General features: G+C 38.2%; 1 protein-coding gene across 1 annotated transcript in view; it reads right to left on the reverse strand.

The window, feature by feature from the left end:
• Positions 1-9,208: 9,208 nt before the first annotated feature.
• LOC117288904 (vesicle-associated membrane protein-associated protein B-like) overlaps positions 9,209-18,111 on the reverse strand; it is a 37,630-nt gene continuing 28,727 nt past the window's right edge. The window contains exon 5 of the mRNA XM_033769778.1: positions 9,209-9,886. Coding sequence (XP_033625669.1) covers positions 9,734-9,886 — 153 coding nt within the window. The 3' untranslated portion in view covers positions 9,209-9,733. The remainder of the gene's footprint in view (positions 9,887-18,111) is intronic.

An 18,111-nucleotide genomic window follows, 5' to 3' on the forward strand; every position in this document is an offset into this window, starting at 1 on the left:
GACGACACAGCTAAAAAATAATAAACTAGACATAACTGCATTTGTGCTGCATTTGTGCACAAATGCAGAGCTGTTTTGAATTTGAAATTTGTCTGGCATCAAAGCAATTATGACCAATCCAGCCTATTTCAAAATTGTTTTGGATTATACCATGTTTAGATAGCAATTAATGACTTAAAGGTCCAAACTGAAAAAAAAATAATACAAAATCATGTGATGACGTCATCATGACGTCACTTCACGATTTACAAGTACTTGCTAGTATTAAACATTCTACCAAGTTTCAACTTGATCGCCTAATTACTTCGGGAGATATAAGATTTCAAAAAGTGCACCTTTAATGCCACGTCACGTGACCTCTGGTGACGTGATCGATCTGTAACTTAACACATATGACAGCTGCCTGACGATCAACATGTGTGAAAATTTTGAGTTGATTACACATAACTTCACCACAAACATCTTCTAAAAGTTTATTTTGACAAGTTTCCAACCTGGAGGGCGCTGTTGCACTTTGTGACGTCATTGACATGTTTTTTGAACTGCCCACCCTTGCCAGGCACGAACATTGTTGAACGCAGCTTCATAACTTTCCCCACTTTTGATTTAGAGGGCACTTCCGGTTTTGACCGGAAGTAGAGGTCATGTGAGGTCACGTACACAAAAGAAAATGCAGTCATGATTTATCCCTACCCAATCGCGCACACCGAAACCTACGGTCTCTTGTGGCTGAATTGATATAGATTTTCAAATATTTAAAATTTTAAACTTTAAGCTGAAGTCCCGTGACATGTGATGTCGCCATTATGACATACTTGTCTTGTGAGGATCTTTGCATCATTGCACTGAAAGTTTCATTGCAATCGCTCAATGGCAACATTGCAAAACAGCGCGAACAACATTTTGGGTTCTGAAAAAAAAAAAAAAAATTTAACGAAAACAAGAGCTGTTTTGCTGCGCTCAAAACAACTAAAAACTTCTCAGGAAGTTGTACAACTTCATTGGGAACCTGTTCACAAATTAAAAAACATAAACTAACTGGTGCAAAAGCCTGTTTGTTCTGTCAAATCAAAACAAATAGTAAACGTTTAAATATAGAATTATACTTGTTATTCCATTTGCTTTGGTTTATTTTCAACTCGGTCAAACTCTTATCAGACTGAATGCCTTTCTACCAGTGTGAAATTAACAGCCACTATTCATCACTCTGAAATTTGCAAGAGCTTATGGCTTTGATTTATTAAGTTTTTGTTTGTAAATAAATTTTAACACTTTATAAAGATTTAAATCACTAAAAATTAAAGGATGTCTGTAATTTAAACAAAATACTAGCATTGTGTGGATTGACAAAGTGTCATTTAAAAAACTTAACACCAAGAAATAAAAATGTTTACAATAAAGTTGAAAGATACACAAATATTAACCTGGTGACAAGTTATACTGGTGAGGTTGTCTTATAGCTAATAATTATCAATATAACTGTAAAAACAAAACAAACATAAAGTTACATCAAATTCAAACAAAGTATAACTATGTACATGTAGTTGAAAACATTGGCATGTACATGTTCAAGTATATGTAATGTAAGTAAACAGAGATCTACGGATAAAAGTGAAGGCACACACAATGACTGGAAGCCGGTGGCCCTGGGAATTATTCAAAATATCAGGGAGTACAACTTCATTGGGAACCTGTTCACAAATTAAAAAACCAAACTAACTAGTAAATTTCCTGATAAGACAATTTTTTTCACTGAAAGTGCGTTTTAATTTGCAAATTAAAGGAGTAGACTGAGTATGCTTTAAATGTTTGCCCATATTATGCTCATTATTTCTTTTTCACATACATGTACATTATATATACATATAAGTTGTAAGACAAATGCAGAAACATGTATGTGTGGAGAAAGCAAGCTGTATTTCATTATCAATTATGAAACACTACTTAAATCGCTGAATGCACTTACATTATCACTAAAGTATACTATAGTTTGTACAGATTAACTGGTAACAATCACCATTTACAAATTACTTAATTAACATCTCTTTTTAAGAAATCCCAGTAGTCCATTAAATTTTTTTAGAACATACTGTCATTTAATTGACACGTGTCCCATGAAATATTTGTAGTTTGAAGTCAATTTCAATACCATACAATCAAATGCAAAACACTTGATTATTACACCTACATTTATAACAATATTGGGCAAACGAATTTGCAAAAAGGACAATATTATTTGGGCCAACAATCCTGTAGTGGCTTAAAAGTTAAATACAGCAGATGTTATTATCAAATTAGCTCCATATTATACATTATACCAAGAAAAGGCGACACTATTGGTAATTACTCAAAATAATTATCAGCATAAAATCTCACTTGGTTACGAGTAATGGGGAGAGGTTGATAGTATAAAACATTGTGAGACATTGCTCCCTCTGAAGTAACGTAGTTTTCGAGAAAGAAGTAATTTTCCACGAAATTGATTTTGAGACCTCAAGTTTAGAATTTGAGGTCTCGAAATCAAGCACAACTTCGTATGACAAGGGTGTTTTTTTCTTTCATTAATATCTTGTGACTTTGACAACCAATCAAGCTCAAATTTTCACAGGTTTGTTATTTTATGCATATGTTGAGATACTGGGAAGACTGGTCTTTGACAATTACCAATAGTGTCCATTATCTTTAAGCTACAGGTAGTTTCACAAGTCAGGGTCATCCTTTCATCATGGCTATGAAGATGTTGGAACATTTAAATTGTTCTAAAGGTATGGTATGGTGAAATAGAAATGTTGGTAGTTTTTTGTGTGGTATGGTCAATTATTTGCAATGGTACTACAAAGTAAACCTTGATACAGTTATATGGAATTGGTGAAATGAAAGAAAGTTTGTGTTATTTAAGTTGCGTTAAGCAAGACATTACGGAATGTTTCATCACATTTTAGTGCACAAGTTTTTTGGGCAAATAACATGGAATTCACTGACAAAACAAGCTTAATTTCTTTACCAACGCCACTATATTTTGTTATAGGTCAAATACATTTCCATGTTATTAGGAAATGACATGTCGGTAACATGGTACAAATGTCGGGTTCACAGAACAGATATATTACAATGCAATGCTAGGGACAGAAATATGAACAACTACACAACCTTTAAAGGCAGTGGACACTTTTGGTTGTTACTCAAACTAATTGTTAGCATAAAAACTTACTTGGTAACAAGCAATGGAGAGCTGTGGATAGTATACAAAATTGTGAGAAACGGCTCCCTCTGAAGAAATGTACACATATGTAGTTTTTGAGTAAGAAAACTATAATATTTGAATTTGATTTTGAGACCTCAGAATTAGATTTTAGGTTCCCGAATTCAAGCATCTGAAAGCACACAAACTTCGTTTGACAAGGGTGTTTTCTTCCATTGTTATATTGCAACTTCGACGACCAATTGAGTTCAAATTTTCACAGGTTTGTTATTTTGTGCATATGTTGAGATACACCAAGTGACAAGACTTGTCTTTGAGAATTACCAATAGTGTCTAGTGTCTTGAAACAAAAAAATACATACAGGCTGAGGTAAAAAGACCAATTCAACTGAACAGATTTCCAGAAAAGTTAGCAACTATATGACATGTTGTCTTTTTTCCCCCGTTTTATCTTTTTTTTATTATTATTATTGGGGGAGGGGGGGTTAGATAGTATCAAAACATGTCAACATATCATAATCACACAAGTTGCTTTGTTTTCAGGTGAAAAACAAGTGATGACTGTTTGATTGTTCTTCTATATAAAGCTACATGAGTGACACAAATGAAAATCCTGATTAAATTTGTACAGAGGTATCGCCCAGAATTTACAGGAAAATACACTTCAGGCAAATTCTCTCTATCACTTCTTCAAATAGTGACATATTATAAGAGTGGTTGGCTCAAAGACCTGAAATGGTCATTAGCAATGTTGTAATGGACGAGGTTGATTATTTATATATCAGAAAGATTTAGATTGCCATAATGTGACATTTGAATTGGTCTGTTAAATTGGGAACAATCAACTGTTTTGATTTGAATACCCCAGCAATTAGTTATTGTGTAATCCCAGACTCCAGACCTTTTTGTGGTAAAAAATGGTTCATACAACAAAGGATTGCCACTATTGTTTGTCATTGTATTGAGAAGGTCCCAATACTTTGAGATTTCAGCATACCATGGCAGATCAGCTATCATTGCTCTGCGAATCACAGTGAGTGCCTACTCATATTTTCTCAAAGACCACACATCCCAGTGCTAATAAAGTTTCCTTTGTGAAGTCAGCGTTACATTGTAGCAACGATATTTTCAAAGGAAGACGAATACTCAGTGTATGGGGTATGGAATTGTTTCAGTGAACTGATGATATTACATTTTACTATACCTCATAAATATATTGATGACCGAGTAGACTTCTCATTGGTCCATTCATCACCACATGCCAGGTGTTAATTTTGCTAACTACTAAGCGTGCACGTGAGTATTCACACAAGTGGTAAATGCGCATGACAAGTAATAGTTCCCCGGGAGCTATTCTACTTGTCATGCGCACTACCATTGCGCGACGTCATCCCGGGCGCTATTGATCGTGGCACTATTTTGTATACACGCATGAACAGCGCTCTCTTGATCACAGCGACATCCAATACATGAACAAACTTATCATGTGCATTTTGTTTCACAGTCATCATTTTCTCTTGCTCAAAACTCATGTTCCGGTACCTGAATATGTATGAAGTATAGTAAAACAAATATAACATGGTTTATTTCGGGTGACTAGTCGATATTAGCTCCCCTTGGTACTGGAAGTTGACAAACTAGTTCCCGAGGCGAACTAGTTTGTCAACTTCCAATACCTCGGGGAGATAATATCGACTAGTCACCCTCAAACCATGTTATATTTGTATAATATTAACTACCACAAAATGAACATGTGAATGTATTTTTTGTTTTGGAAAAGCCTTTAGCCATTAGGTTTTCCAGGATGCAAAAATGAGGTTTAATGAGGAAAAAGTTGTTTGTTTGTTGGGGGGGGGGGTTGTTTTAGCTTTAAAAAAGACAGATTTTTTAGACAATTTATAACTTGAACCCTCTTATTCAAACTTTCAAAAGCTCATCTGTATACAATTGGTATACAAACATGGATATCATCAAGTTTATAACTCTTTTGTAAGCATGTCATCTATTAGTCTGCCCCATCCCTTACTTGTTTAGCTAAAACCCTAACCTTCCTACAAACAGACACCTTAATAGAAATGATGAGTATTGACTGACATTGCCATCACTGTACCATTACAAGAGCCAATATAATGTAGTTCCTTATTTCACACACAACATTTTTTTAAAATGAAGTGTTGTTTGCTATATTGTACCAACTTTGAATGACTTTTGTTGGCATATGTACATGTACTGTACATTGTCTGTATATGATTTACAACATACATATATTGAAATCCAATACCGGACACTTCAGCATCTCAAACTTGGCACCTTGCAAACTCGGCACCCACCCGGCACCAAGAATGTCAGCACCATACATACTCGCATCGGCCTTTTTTGACTAACAAACTCGGCACCAAACAATATCATCTCGAAGAGTCAAGTGGTTAAAAAAAATGTAACGTACATGTAATTACACAATAAAAAATTGTTTGGTAGTTATTAGGCTAGTAGCATTGTAAACACTGTTAATGGCCAAATCACTAGTTATGTTAGCTGATAAGAATTGACGGCTTACGAACTTTCCAGAAAATTGGGGCACCCGGGAAATTTATCATCCATTTTCAGTCATGGGGTAGAAAGTTAGTCAACAAGTTTTTAAAAAGTTGTTCAGGCCTACGGATGAATTGCATCCATATGTAGGTTAAAGTGCGGAGCTATTTTTGATGTTTTGGGCTTTGTAAAATATTGCATTTGGTTTAGGGTTTTAAATGGTTTTTTGCTTTTTAAAAGAGCGTGATTTGCCGAAAAGGTTCTGTGCATGCATACTCCTTTCTGTGTAACATCGCTTCTACATGTATTTTCTGGTATTTAAACGAAAATAATTATATTCTTATAACATTTGTAATGTTAATCCTGCCCCTTTGAGATGAAGTTCATGACTTTATGAACTATCAAGAACGCTCATGATCAGCTCATGAACATTCATCAACAGTTCATAACTGTTCATCACAGCAGTTCATGAACTGTCCATCCATTCATATAATGAACATTTAGTGGACTTTCATGAATTTCATGAAATTTCATGAAAGTCCATTAAAGCCATTATACACTTTCGGTAAACAGTATTGTCCAACTCCCACACTTCTTGTATCACAACTTATATATAAAACAACAAACCTGTGAAAATTTAGGCTCAATCGGTCATCGGAGTCGGGAGAAAATAACGGGAAAACCCACTCTTGTTTCCGCGCATTTTGCCGTGTCATGACATGTGTTTAAAATAAATCCGTAATTCTCGCTAACGAGAATTTATATTGTTTTACCGTTTTCTCAAAAAGTAAAGCATTTCATGGACTAATATTTCAAGAGAAGTCTTTCACCATTACCTTCTGTAAACACTGTAAATTATTTGTAAATCTGTGAACTTTTTTGTTTTTTCTGTACCGAAAGGGTCCAATGGCTTTAAAACTTTGTTTGCAGTTAATGAACTTTAATGAATAGCAATAAACTCACTTTCAGATCAACAATTCCAAGGTAATTCACGTAATATTTGATGAATATTCATGGTTGATCGTGAACAAATTCATCACAACTTTGTTTTGTTTTTTAAATAAAGATGAACAGTGATGAACATTCATGAGCTTCATGAACTTCATGAGCTTCATGACCTTCATGACCTCATTATATATTCATAATGTGAAAGAAATCAACTAATTCCAAGGTTTTTATGTATAAAAAATGGGTAATTCATATAACCAAATCTTGGGTTAAAATTTGATGGCCCAAAAATATCATTGTTCTATATTATTTAACTGTAAGAAGTTAAATTTTAAAATTTATAAAAAAACTTAGATATAAATTGCCGTTTCCCGCCATAGCTAAAAACGAATACGAATAGGGGCACTTAAACAGGAAACCGGGTGTTTCTATTGATGTATAGCAAAGCCCTATATGTGTGTGTGCATAGTGTGATAATTGTTAAGGTGTATACTCAAAAAGGATCTGTATACAATATTGAAATGTAATGTAGAGAGTATTAATGTTGATTAAACCTTACCAGTGAGTTACATTTATAAGTTATTAACTGCCTGCCACTGGGTAGTATCAAGAATTTACATTTGAATTTTTAATGAACATTTCATGAATAAAATGTTCATGAAAAATTTTCTTGACAAATTCTCTTGACAAATTCATGAAAACTGTTCATGAAAAGTTCATCAACCAATTGTTCCATTTGTTGTTCAAGAACATTCATGAACTGTTCAAGAACATCATGAAAAGTTTGATGGCCATTTCATGAACTGATGTCAATGAACAAACATGAACTGTTCATGGATATTCATGAACAATTCATGATCATCTCACCGGGGTAATAACTTTACAGGATCAAGCTTTTTATGGGCATGTGGCTGTGGGACTGAACTGTTACATCAAATTACATACTGAGGCCTACCACGCAGTGTGAAAATCAAACGTTTTCAACTGGATGCCGAGTTTGTATTTGTACATGTGCCGAGTTTGCAAGGTGCCGAGTTTGTTTGTACCCTCGAAATGTAGTCATCATGTTACAATGTTACATATAAGAGATGTTAAATTTGCAACGGGGATAAAGAATATTAAAGAAAAAACATGTTTCTCAGCATTGTAAACAAAAACAATGTGTGCACTTGTGTCAGTCCCTACATTGTGTGAACCTCTTTTGGTGTCGGGTCCACATGTTACACTTAGAGAGACACAATGCCTTGAATCGAGCGAGTTCGTCTATGAAAAGCGTATGTTATAAAATGTATATGGTTAGAAAGATGTTTTAAAAGTAGAATACAATGATCTACACAAATATGCCTCGCATTGGCATGGTTTTCCTTTTACGTTGTAAACTAACACTGCACACCATTTTGTGGAGTCAAGTTCTTGATTCCATAAACTAGTTGACTAAGTTCACAAAGTAAAAGGAGAAACCAAGAACTTTTGAGGCATGTTTGTGTGGATCATTATATTCTACTTTTAAAACATCTTTCCGACCATATTGATTTCATAAGAAATGGTTTTAAATGCTTTTCATGGACCAACTCCACCGATCCAAGGCAACGTGTCCCTTAACACTAACGGGTGTGCACACATGCATATGGACACATTATGCACATAGGGCATAATATTCACACATGACCACATATACATGTACACAGGGGCCATCACATTGAGCACAAGCACATATGGGCCATAGCATACAGTGTGCACAAGCACATATGGGCCATAGCATACAGTGTGCACAAGCACATACATGTATGGGCCATAGCATACAGTGTGCACAAGCACATATGGGCCATAGCATACAGTGTGCACAAGCATTATTTAGACCAGCACAATGCAGACATCACGTCAATCACGTACAATATTTTTCACCTACATGATAAACTAGACATCTAAACTAACAAAACACAATTGGATACAAGCCATAGGATTAGAAAACTAATGTCTGCAATTATTGCCAGTTTGAATCATTCACAGTATGCAAACAAAAAGATTTACATTGGTGTTTGTAACAATGACACACTAAAACTGCTGTGTTTGAATTACTATTCATAAATACCTCCGACAGTTTCGCTATCCCTATTGGTGGAGAGCGCGTCACGTGGGTGTGTATAAACCTTTGTTTATGACCAGTAAAAAGTGTTGAAACATGGGCGTGACACGCGAGCTTGCACCTGTGCTTATAAGACAGTTTTTTTCATTCCTATTGGTCGAGAGCAACGGCTGAAACATTTGTGCCACATCACGCAATACGCGCGACGCGCACAGCATTCCCTTATAAGGGGTTGTTTACCCGAGGGCCTTACCATTTCATAGCTGGAGGGGTGTTGTGTTGATCATTGAACAATTATAATTTTTGCATTTATTTTACTTTTTGACCGAAAAGGTATTTATGAATGGGAATCAAAGTGTGTTGAATCAGTTTTCAACTAGTGGTTTAAACCCCCCAAGGCCTGGTTCTTGATAATTTACCTCGACTTCGTCGCGGTAAAATTATCAAGAACCAGGTCTCGTTGGGATTAAACCACTAGTTGAAAACCTCTTCACTACACGTTGATTCCCTTATTAATCAAACTTTGCTGTATTAATTACAGCTTAAACTCTTTAACTCTTTGCTGGAATCACAAAGACCTACACAACAAAAGCCACATTTTCATTGTCTTCTTAACAATTTTCATTTAATTTGTACAGTTATTCCTCAAGAAGATGATTTGGGGTTTTTTTCTGGTTTTTTTCTTCTTCTTTTCGGTATAGTTTTTGTATTTTTAATGTTTATTATTGTGGGTCTAAACAGAATCACTCAGTATACAAAGAACAGAATGCGAATTTTAACAGTCCAATAATTTGAGTCAACCTGTAAATATCTCCAACAGGTTCTGTTGTTACTCTATTTTGTTATTATTGATTTGCCGGTATATAGTTAGTACATGTAAGTTAAGTTTTGATCTAAACTTCTGGTCCCAAATTCTCAGACAAGAGGATGGAAACAGTAACAGATGGCTCCAGTGTTCACAACTTTTACAAGATAACCTTGCCAATAAGAATTCCAATGATAATGGCAACAACCAGCGCAACCACAGATGGCATGTTGTTAATCTTGGTTTCCATCACAGATGGTTGAATGGATGTCATCTGAGAGTCTCCACCAGCTCTACGCTGCCGAACACCATCCTAAAAAAATCAATCAAATACTAAAAATAAGTTCCCTAAAACATAACAAATTTAATTGCGGGAAATAAAACAACCATGCCAATACTATCAAAACCGGTTAAGTTTTTCTGTTCTGTATCATTATGTTGTATTAATTTCATGTTGTTAGGAATGTAAAACAAAGTGCTAGGCAAGAAACAAACAAACAGGCAAGTATATTTAAGAAATTTCAAAATAACTAATAGACCTAAATCCTGATAGTTACACTTGAACTCGGCTTCCATTTACTGGGAACAGATTTAGAATTATAGGATTTGAGGCATTGCATGGTGAGGTATCAATGTATATTTGGTTTGTGGTAAACACCATGTGTGTATCTACTTGCCAGGTAGAGTTTGTTCTTAGAGAACTGTCTTGCATTTATTCTACTGTCGCGCAGTAGATATTCAGGGGTTCGGGAGACTTCTTTTTAACTATTACCAGGGCGGATGGTATAGAAAATAGACTAATACTTTAGCTTATAGGATCGTAATTAACTGTACTGCCACGAAGTCAGTTCTGAATTGGTCTCAACGTTTCGACTAGCTTGCTCTAGTCATCGTCAGGAGACTGAAGAGGTGAGAGAAGAGTGGGCTTATTTATAGGGGTTCATTGGATCCACTGCAAGTCAATCAATGCTCTGATTGGTTGTGTGGTTGGCGGGCTCAGGGCTATTGTTAGGGTTGCCCATTGTGTGAGAAACCCCTTGGGTGTAGTGAGGCGTGTCAGTAGGTTGGAGGTTGTTACAGCAGGAGGGTGGTAGGATAGTATGCCAAAATGCTGCTGATGAAATAACCGATATCTTGTGGCACAGTGTCGTGTCTGTGTATTTTGATAGCTTCCCTTATATGCCATGTATACCAATGTCTCTCAGGTGCTATGATTCGAGCCTGATCCCAATCTATAACATGGTCTAAATCGGTGGAGTGCTTCAAAGTAGTAGTCCCAGTCTATTTTGTATACCATCCGCCCTGGTAATAGTTAAAAAAAGCAGGACAGATTAAGAATGGTTGGCCACATGATCATGAAATTGATGTAAACGCTTGTTTTGGTCGCAATATAATTGCCTGACGCTGTATTTGCCAGACACAAAGCCTTTTCACTGCAGTCTATGGTCACTAAGGTGACAACACCCTCTTTTACACCAGTGCAACCATCATGTGTCTGCATACATAGCAGTTTTTAGTGGTCATGGTGGTTACACAAATTTGGGGATAGGTTTCTAAAACGTAAAGATTAAATAAACATCTTTGCCCCAGAGTTCATTTTTGTTACTATAATAATTAACTAAATATTAAAAACAATCCAATCCACCCACTTCACTGAGTGGAGTGCCAGTTGGCTAGCAGCTTAAATCCAGACACAGCATCCTTGACAAGCCCCTTAATAACCAAAGGATGACCTTGTGGTCTAACCACCTCTCCCTCAGCCCCAAGGAATCCCTTGCATCCAGCTCCAGCAACATTTTGTACTTGATACTTGATTAAGTAATCCCTTTACAGCTGGTGAAAGCTGGGATGATGTGCTGTGCCTGACGCATGACCAGTGGTGCAATAAAAGTGTAGGACAAGACAAAATGAACATTATATACACTGTACATTGGAGGGAGAAACTAGAGGAATCTGTCAGACACTTGCGCCCCATTACCCGGATCTCCGGAAGGGCTGCAAGCCTAAATGCTTGGATGGAGGGTGCACTGACGACAGTAGAAGATAATCTATTCCAGATCCTGATGGTGGTACGAGGGTAGAATAAATATTTGTAGCAGTCCAGGGAGACAGAGGTGATGTTCATGTCTCAATGACGGGGAGGTTGGTAGCTGAATGATTGATGGAAATGGTATATTGACAAGAAGGTAGTGGATTTTGAAAAACATGCACATTATTTGGAGAAGGTCACTGTTGTAAAGTGTATCCAAGTTAAGAATTTATAGCATTGATGTTACATAAGCTTGGGCGGTTCCTTTGATTACCCGGTTAAGAACCGGACCCGCGGGTCCATTCTTACGTGGAACCGAACACCCGCTTTTAATCGGTTTCGATTATAAAAGACCGACTCCCAATTCCAAATGACTCTGTGGAGCCGGTGTGGCGGTTTCAGACTTCCGCCGTGTTCAGTTTTCCGGGTGACGTAGCCGGAAATTTCGACACGTTGCTCAAACGGTTTTAGCTTTCCGGCGTGTTCAGTTTTCCGGGTGACCTGTCAGATACCGCCGCGAGTACCCTGGCGAGTACTGTAGTTCTCTCAGCAGTGACCCCCAAATTGTTTATATTACGATTCTTTTCTGTGTAGTCACATAATCTCTTGCCCCATCTTTACATGTATTCATGGGTACAACTTTAGGCAGGTCACACTCTGCTTGCATAAAAAACAACTCATACGATCCACGCGTTTGCGGCTAGTTGTACTCGACTCGTGGACGCCGCCATGACAGCTACCGGAGGGTAATGGATGACTCAATACGGCACTAAAAACGGACTACTTTCGCTTGCTGTGCGCAGGCATCGCATGACGTAATGCTACCGTATTTGGTCATTCGGAAAACTGAACACAGCGGAAAGTTGAAACCGCCACACCGGTCCTAAGACCGAACAGACTCAAAAAATTGAGGCTTTATATTGAAAGCACTGACCACAGATACACTGCAAAGGCTTCAAGCCGACATGAGTATAAAATATCACCTGTGGCTGCATGTACATGTACAACACAGTAGGCATCCATGCATAGGCATCTACAGCCACACTCAGTGTAGTGTAGCATGCATGAGTCCAAAGTCCACAAACTAGCCAACAGTCGGCACGTTGTGATTGGCTGCTGTTATATCCATATTCATATAAGCTTGCCCCATCCACAACACACAGTGCAGTCTATACACATAAACAGTCTACAAACTGCAAGCACTGTGTGGGATGGCTGTTGATGAATATTCATATTCATGCTGGGCTGTGTAGTACTGCATGTACTGCCAAACCACAGACTTGTTTATGGAGGGAGAATAGGCGCTCGGCGGTGGCACTGTGCCGATGTCTGATTGACTTTTTTTGGTGGGCTAATTTAGATTGGCTCAATTGTGTGTGTGTGAGCTCAGGACCGAGTCTGATTGACTTTTTTGTTTTTTTTGTTCAGTTAAACCAAGTTTCAGAACCAAGTTTTTTGTTCAGAACCGGAACCGAGTCCCAAATTTCTGGAACCGCCCAAGCTTAATGTTACACTGGGTTGGTAGTCATAGGCAAACCGTGCTCCTTGCCGCTGGACCTGTTCCTTGCCGCTGGACCTGTTCAAGCTGGTTTATATCAGTGATGGTTGTTGGGTTCCATGCCTCACATGCATAGTCTAGTTGGGGTTTAACAAGAGATTTGAAGGCTTTTGCTTTGACCTCTGTTGTACATGGTGAAAGTGTCCTGCGCCAGGAGGCAGAGAATGCGATGAATTTTTTTTTAAATAACTTTGGTACATTGCTTGGACCAGCGAAGATCATTGGAGATAGTGACGCCCAAGTATTACGTGTTCAGTGACCCTATTCAAATGGTCACCAAGCATTGAGTACTGGTAAATACTCGGTTTTCTCTTACGGGTGATTGAGAGAGTGGCACATTTGGTGATATTGAAGGACATCAGCCACGATCAGACCACACAGCAAGGTTGTCCAGGTCTTGTTGGAAAATTATGTGGTCTTCTTGTGAGCAGATCTCCCTGTATATAGGATGCTTTCATCGGCAAAGAGACGGACAGTGGATTTTGTTGAATCTTGAATATCGTTAGTGTAAAGCAGGAATAAGACTGGTCCCAGCACTGATCCTTGGGGTACCCCAGATGTGACATTTATGCAAGGCGAGTGGACACAGAGATTGCTTGGGAGCGATCTGCAAGGAAGGCCTTAACCCATCCTAGTGTTGGTCCTATGATGCCATAGTGATCTAAAGACTGCCAAAAAAGTTACGCGACTGTTGTAAAAGCACCTATAATTTCAAAATTGTTACTCATATTCTAAAAATGAAAATACCTGGAGACATCAAATTTAATTACGATGATTTTGACATCTTGTTTGTTACAATCGGTTGAGTATTGTTGTCCCGGTAAGTGATTACAGGTGAAAAGTGCCCATTTCCATTGTTGCAGTTACTCCTATTGACAAAATAATTGCCGCTATTACATGTAGCTTCGCGCTGAATCAGAGGAGAGATCAATCATGTCAATAGGAATTACTGCAACTATGGAAATGGGCACTTTTTACCTGTGAGCACATACCGCGACAACAAATGTAACAAACAAGGTGTCTAAATCACCGTAATAAAATTTTCCGTCTCCTGGTATTTTCGTTTTTAGAATTTGAGTAACAATTTTAAAATTATAGGTGCTTTTACAACAGCCGCATTACCTTTTTGCTGTCTTTAGTTTAGCTACTAGAAGCCTGTGTGGAACTTTATCGAATGCCTTACTGAAATCAAGTAAGGCTACGTCAGTTTGCCTGCGTTTGTTTAGAACGTTGGCCCAGTCATCTGTGGCTGATATGAGTTGCAGTTGAGAGGCATTGATGGAAGCCATGTTGGTTGTCTATCAGGATGTCGTGGGTAATGAGATGTTTACAGGGTTCGAAATTAGCAGTCGCCTGGTCGCCAAATGCAAGTGAAAATAGCGGCGGGCGACTGAAAACCCTTTCTCACTAGCCCGCCGAGCGAGTCAAATAATTATTCCTTGTCACATATAAATGAGGGTTCAGTGGCAAAATTCCACAGAAACCTTTTACTAAAGCTTTTAAATTAGTAAGTTTGACAATTCTAGATACTTGCTAGATTTAATTTTGCCGTGATCGGGACCGGAATTGCTGTCGTTCATTTCAGAAAACACGTACAATCAATTGAAAACACAACGCACAAACCACATGGTGCCGAATATCTTCACAGTACACGGTTGCCCACTGGTCCATGCATTATGCACAGCACATACAAAACACACACAGTCGTCCAAAGTCCATTCTGACCAACACTCTGCACGCTGTGATTGGCCGTTGATGGCTGTTGATAATTCCATATTCATGATGTTCTTGACTAGACTTCAATGCAGTACACGTTCACAAATGGAATAAAGAAATGCCGCACGTTGTGCATAATGCCTGCAGACTGTGCACAATGTACAGCCTTGGACAACCAATAACATGGACAACTTTTGCCAAGAGAGGGGGTTAAAGGGCAAAGTTCATTGAATTATTTCTCGATGTGTGTTGTTGACTGATCGTTGATTCATGAAGATTTTGTTGCAAACGGAGTTCAAAACATGTTCAAATCAACTGACCCCTAACCACGAAGTCATCAAAGTTGTTGTTGATGGAAAAGGGATAGTTTAAGGTAAAAATTCAGATATAAAAATCCTTTAAAAAAGCAATTTTAAACAGCTACCTGAGCGGAATGTTTTCACCAGAAATGGTATTTTTACTTGTTTAATGCACTTGTTCACCATTTTAATGTAATTTTGATATGTGTACACTTCTGAACTTTTCGTAACTATCGAGTAAAAAATCATGCCCCTACCTAAAGGTTTTTTGAAAAACTAAAAACACTTCTGCCGTTGAGAGCGGGCTTCAAAGGACAATGCCGCTGACGTCATTTGTGGGAGTTTGCTTTGTTATACATCCACGCTGCAACAAAGCGGCTTTATCTACTTATGACGTTTTGAGAGTGATTACGTAACGGGGCTTTTCGCAAATCTCGCAGAAAAGCTCTGGACAAGGGCATACAATTTTTTTACACAATTGAAACCTATTTATAATCATATGACTCGATTTCCTTATTCATCGAAAACATTTTAAGTGGAATTCAGCAAAGTTCACGACTTGACATTTTCGTTCAAGCAGGTCTTTAAGGGCTTCACTTTTTTTTTTTTCGTTTTGAAAACTTTGTGTATAATTACATGCGGGCTAGTGAAAAAACCTGCGGGCGATCGAGAATTTTGGTTGACTCGCCCGGCGGGCGATTGAAAAAAAAAGTTAAGGGAAACCCCTGGTTTAGATATGTGACTCAGGATGACATGCTTAAAGATCTTACAAAGGAGACAAGTGAGTGATATAGGTCTATAGTTTGACGGGTCTGACTTTGAACCCTTCTTGTAGATGGATATTACGAGGGCTTGGCTCCACTGCTGGTAGTTTGCCACTGTCATAAGACTGCTGAAACAAGAATCTCAATGCAGGGGCTAAATCATTTGCAACGATCTTTAAAAACCTTGCTGCCAGCTCATCTGGCCCTCCAGACTTTGTTGGGTTTAGGTTCGAGAGTTGTTAGCAATACCAGCAGTGTGAATCTTTAGGCTTGGTATACTTGGGTACGGTGAGGTGCCTTTGGAGGGGACTGCAGAGTCAGGTTCCTCAGTAAACACAGATTTGAAATGAGTGTTGAGTGCGTTGGCTTTTTCTTGATTTGTGGTGAACAGTCTGTTGTCTTTCCTCAGTGGTGGGATACCAAGGTTTTCAGTGCGCTTGAGTCGCACAAAGTTCCAGAAAGTTTTGGGGTTTTCATTAAAACTATCACCAATGACGTTGTTGATATAAGTTTGTGAGCTTGATCAACAATCTTTGCGACATAGTCCTTTGCTTACGAGAGGCATTCCAATAATGGTGTAGATTTGACTGACGAGCTCGACTAAAACATTTGTCACACTTCCTCATCTGGCGTTTGATGGGGACTGTTATCCATGGTAACTGTCGGTTGTTTTTTTACATTTTGGAAGGAACATGCGCCTCCATTACCTTTTGAAGGTTGTCTCTAATGGTACACCAGTTGAAGTCCACAGTGTTGTTCCCTGGGTTAGAGGCTTGAAAGTCGTGAACAAAATGAGGACACTTTGGATCGTAGTAAGAGAGGGTCTGACTTTTTGTAAGTATAGACTTTGCGAGGTGGTTTGTTCTGGAATTTTGGTCTAGTGTTGATGTCGAATAGAACAATGTTGTGATCTAAGATGCCTGGTAGGACTTCTACGTTGTTCACAAGTACAGGATTGGAAGTAACAATTAAGTCAAGTATGTTGCTTGAAATCGGTCTGGTAATTTGTCTGACCATTTGGGAGAGCGAGTTCTCAAATAGCAGCGATAGAAGTTTGTGGTGACTTGAGGCTGTAGATGAATTTGTAGTTTGCCATGTGTCCCAGTTTATGTCTGGTGCATTAAAATCACCCCAAATGGTTATGTTTGGACATAAGTTTGGAGGGATGGAGTTGTTTGGTTCCTCTAGTGAGACAGAACTTGCTGAGGGCCGTCTGTAAAAGCTTGCAATGTAGAGCGGCTTTGAGTTGCTAAACTGGAGATATAGAGCGGCAGCCCAGAGCACTTTGGTTAAAGGAACGAGGTACCAATATTTGAGTACAGGAACATTTAGTGGATAACCTGACATAGTCAGATATGGATGTCTGCCGGAGACCCCCCGCTGCGTGTAGCGCATGGACCCCCAACAAAGAGGGCTGATTCAAACATTCTAGGTACCACATGAAACCAAATGGAAATGGTCATTACCATGATACTAAGTAAAAAATATCAACCGCCAGTAAGCTTGGGCGATATCGATTTATTTTATTCACGATATATCGCTGACAATTTATCGCGATATTCGATATAATCGCGATTAATGAAATTTGACATCATCAGTCTTAAAACTCCAAGTGAAAGTTGTAGAAGAGACAGTCCTAGCATAAGAGAGGTGTTCTAATGACCTCATTATTCTGGTTTTACTCCAAACCTATGGGGTGCAAGATGTCTCAGCTAGCAAATACATCGCGATATTTAATCGATATATCGATATTTCGATTAAAACCAAATCCATCCGATATCGAAATCGTGTCCAAATTAATATTGCGATATTCGATAATATCGTGATATCGCCCAAGCTTAACCGCCAGACAAGTTTTCTGCTGCATTAGGCCTGCCAGACACCCTCCCCCAAATATTTAGTGTACAAACCTATAGGTTGAAATTAACCAGTTGTCAAATTAGCTCAGATTTACATGAAACTTTGTCTAACTGTTCCACTATGGCTTAAATGAACACACACCAAAAATTAAATTCATACTCCATATCGTTTCCGAGATACAGCCTCTTAAAATATGCTAAAATCTCCCCCACCGCGCATTGTGGTGGTATTCTTTTCAAACATTAAGAGCCCGTAATTTAATAACGACACCAGAGGTGTATGCTATTAAAGTTGTGGCCCTTGATTCATAAT

This window comes from Asterias rubens, chromosome 4 (genome assembly GCF_902459465.1).
Source record: "Asterias rubens chromosome 4, eAstRub1.3, whole genome shotgun sequence".
NCBI lineage: Eukaryota > Metazoa > Echinodermata > Asteroidea > Forcipulatida > Asteriidae > Asterias > Asterias rubens.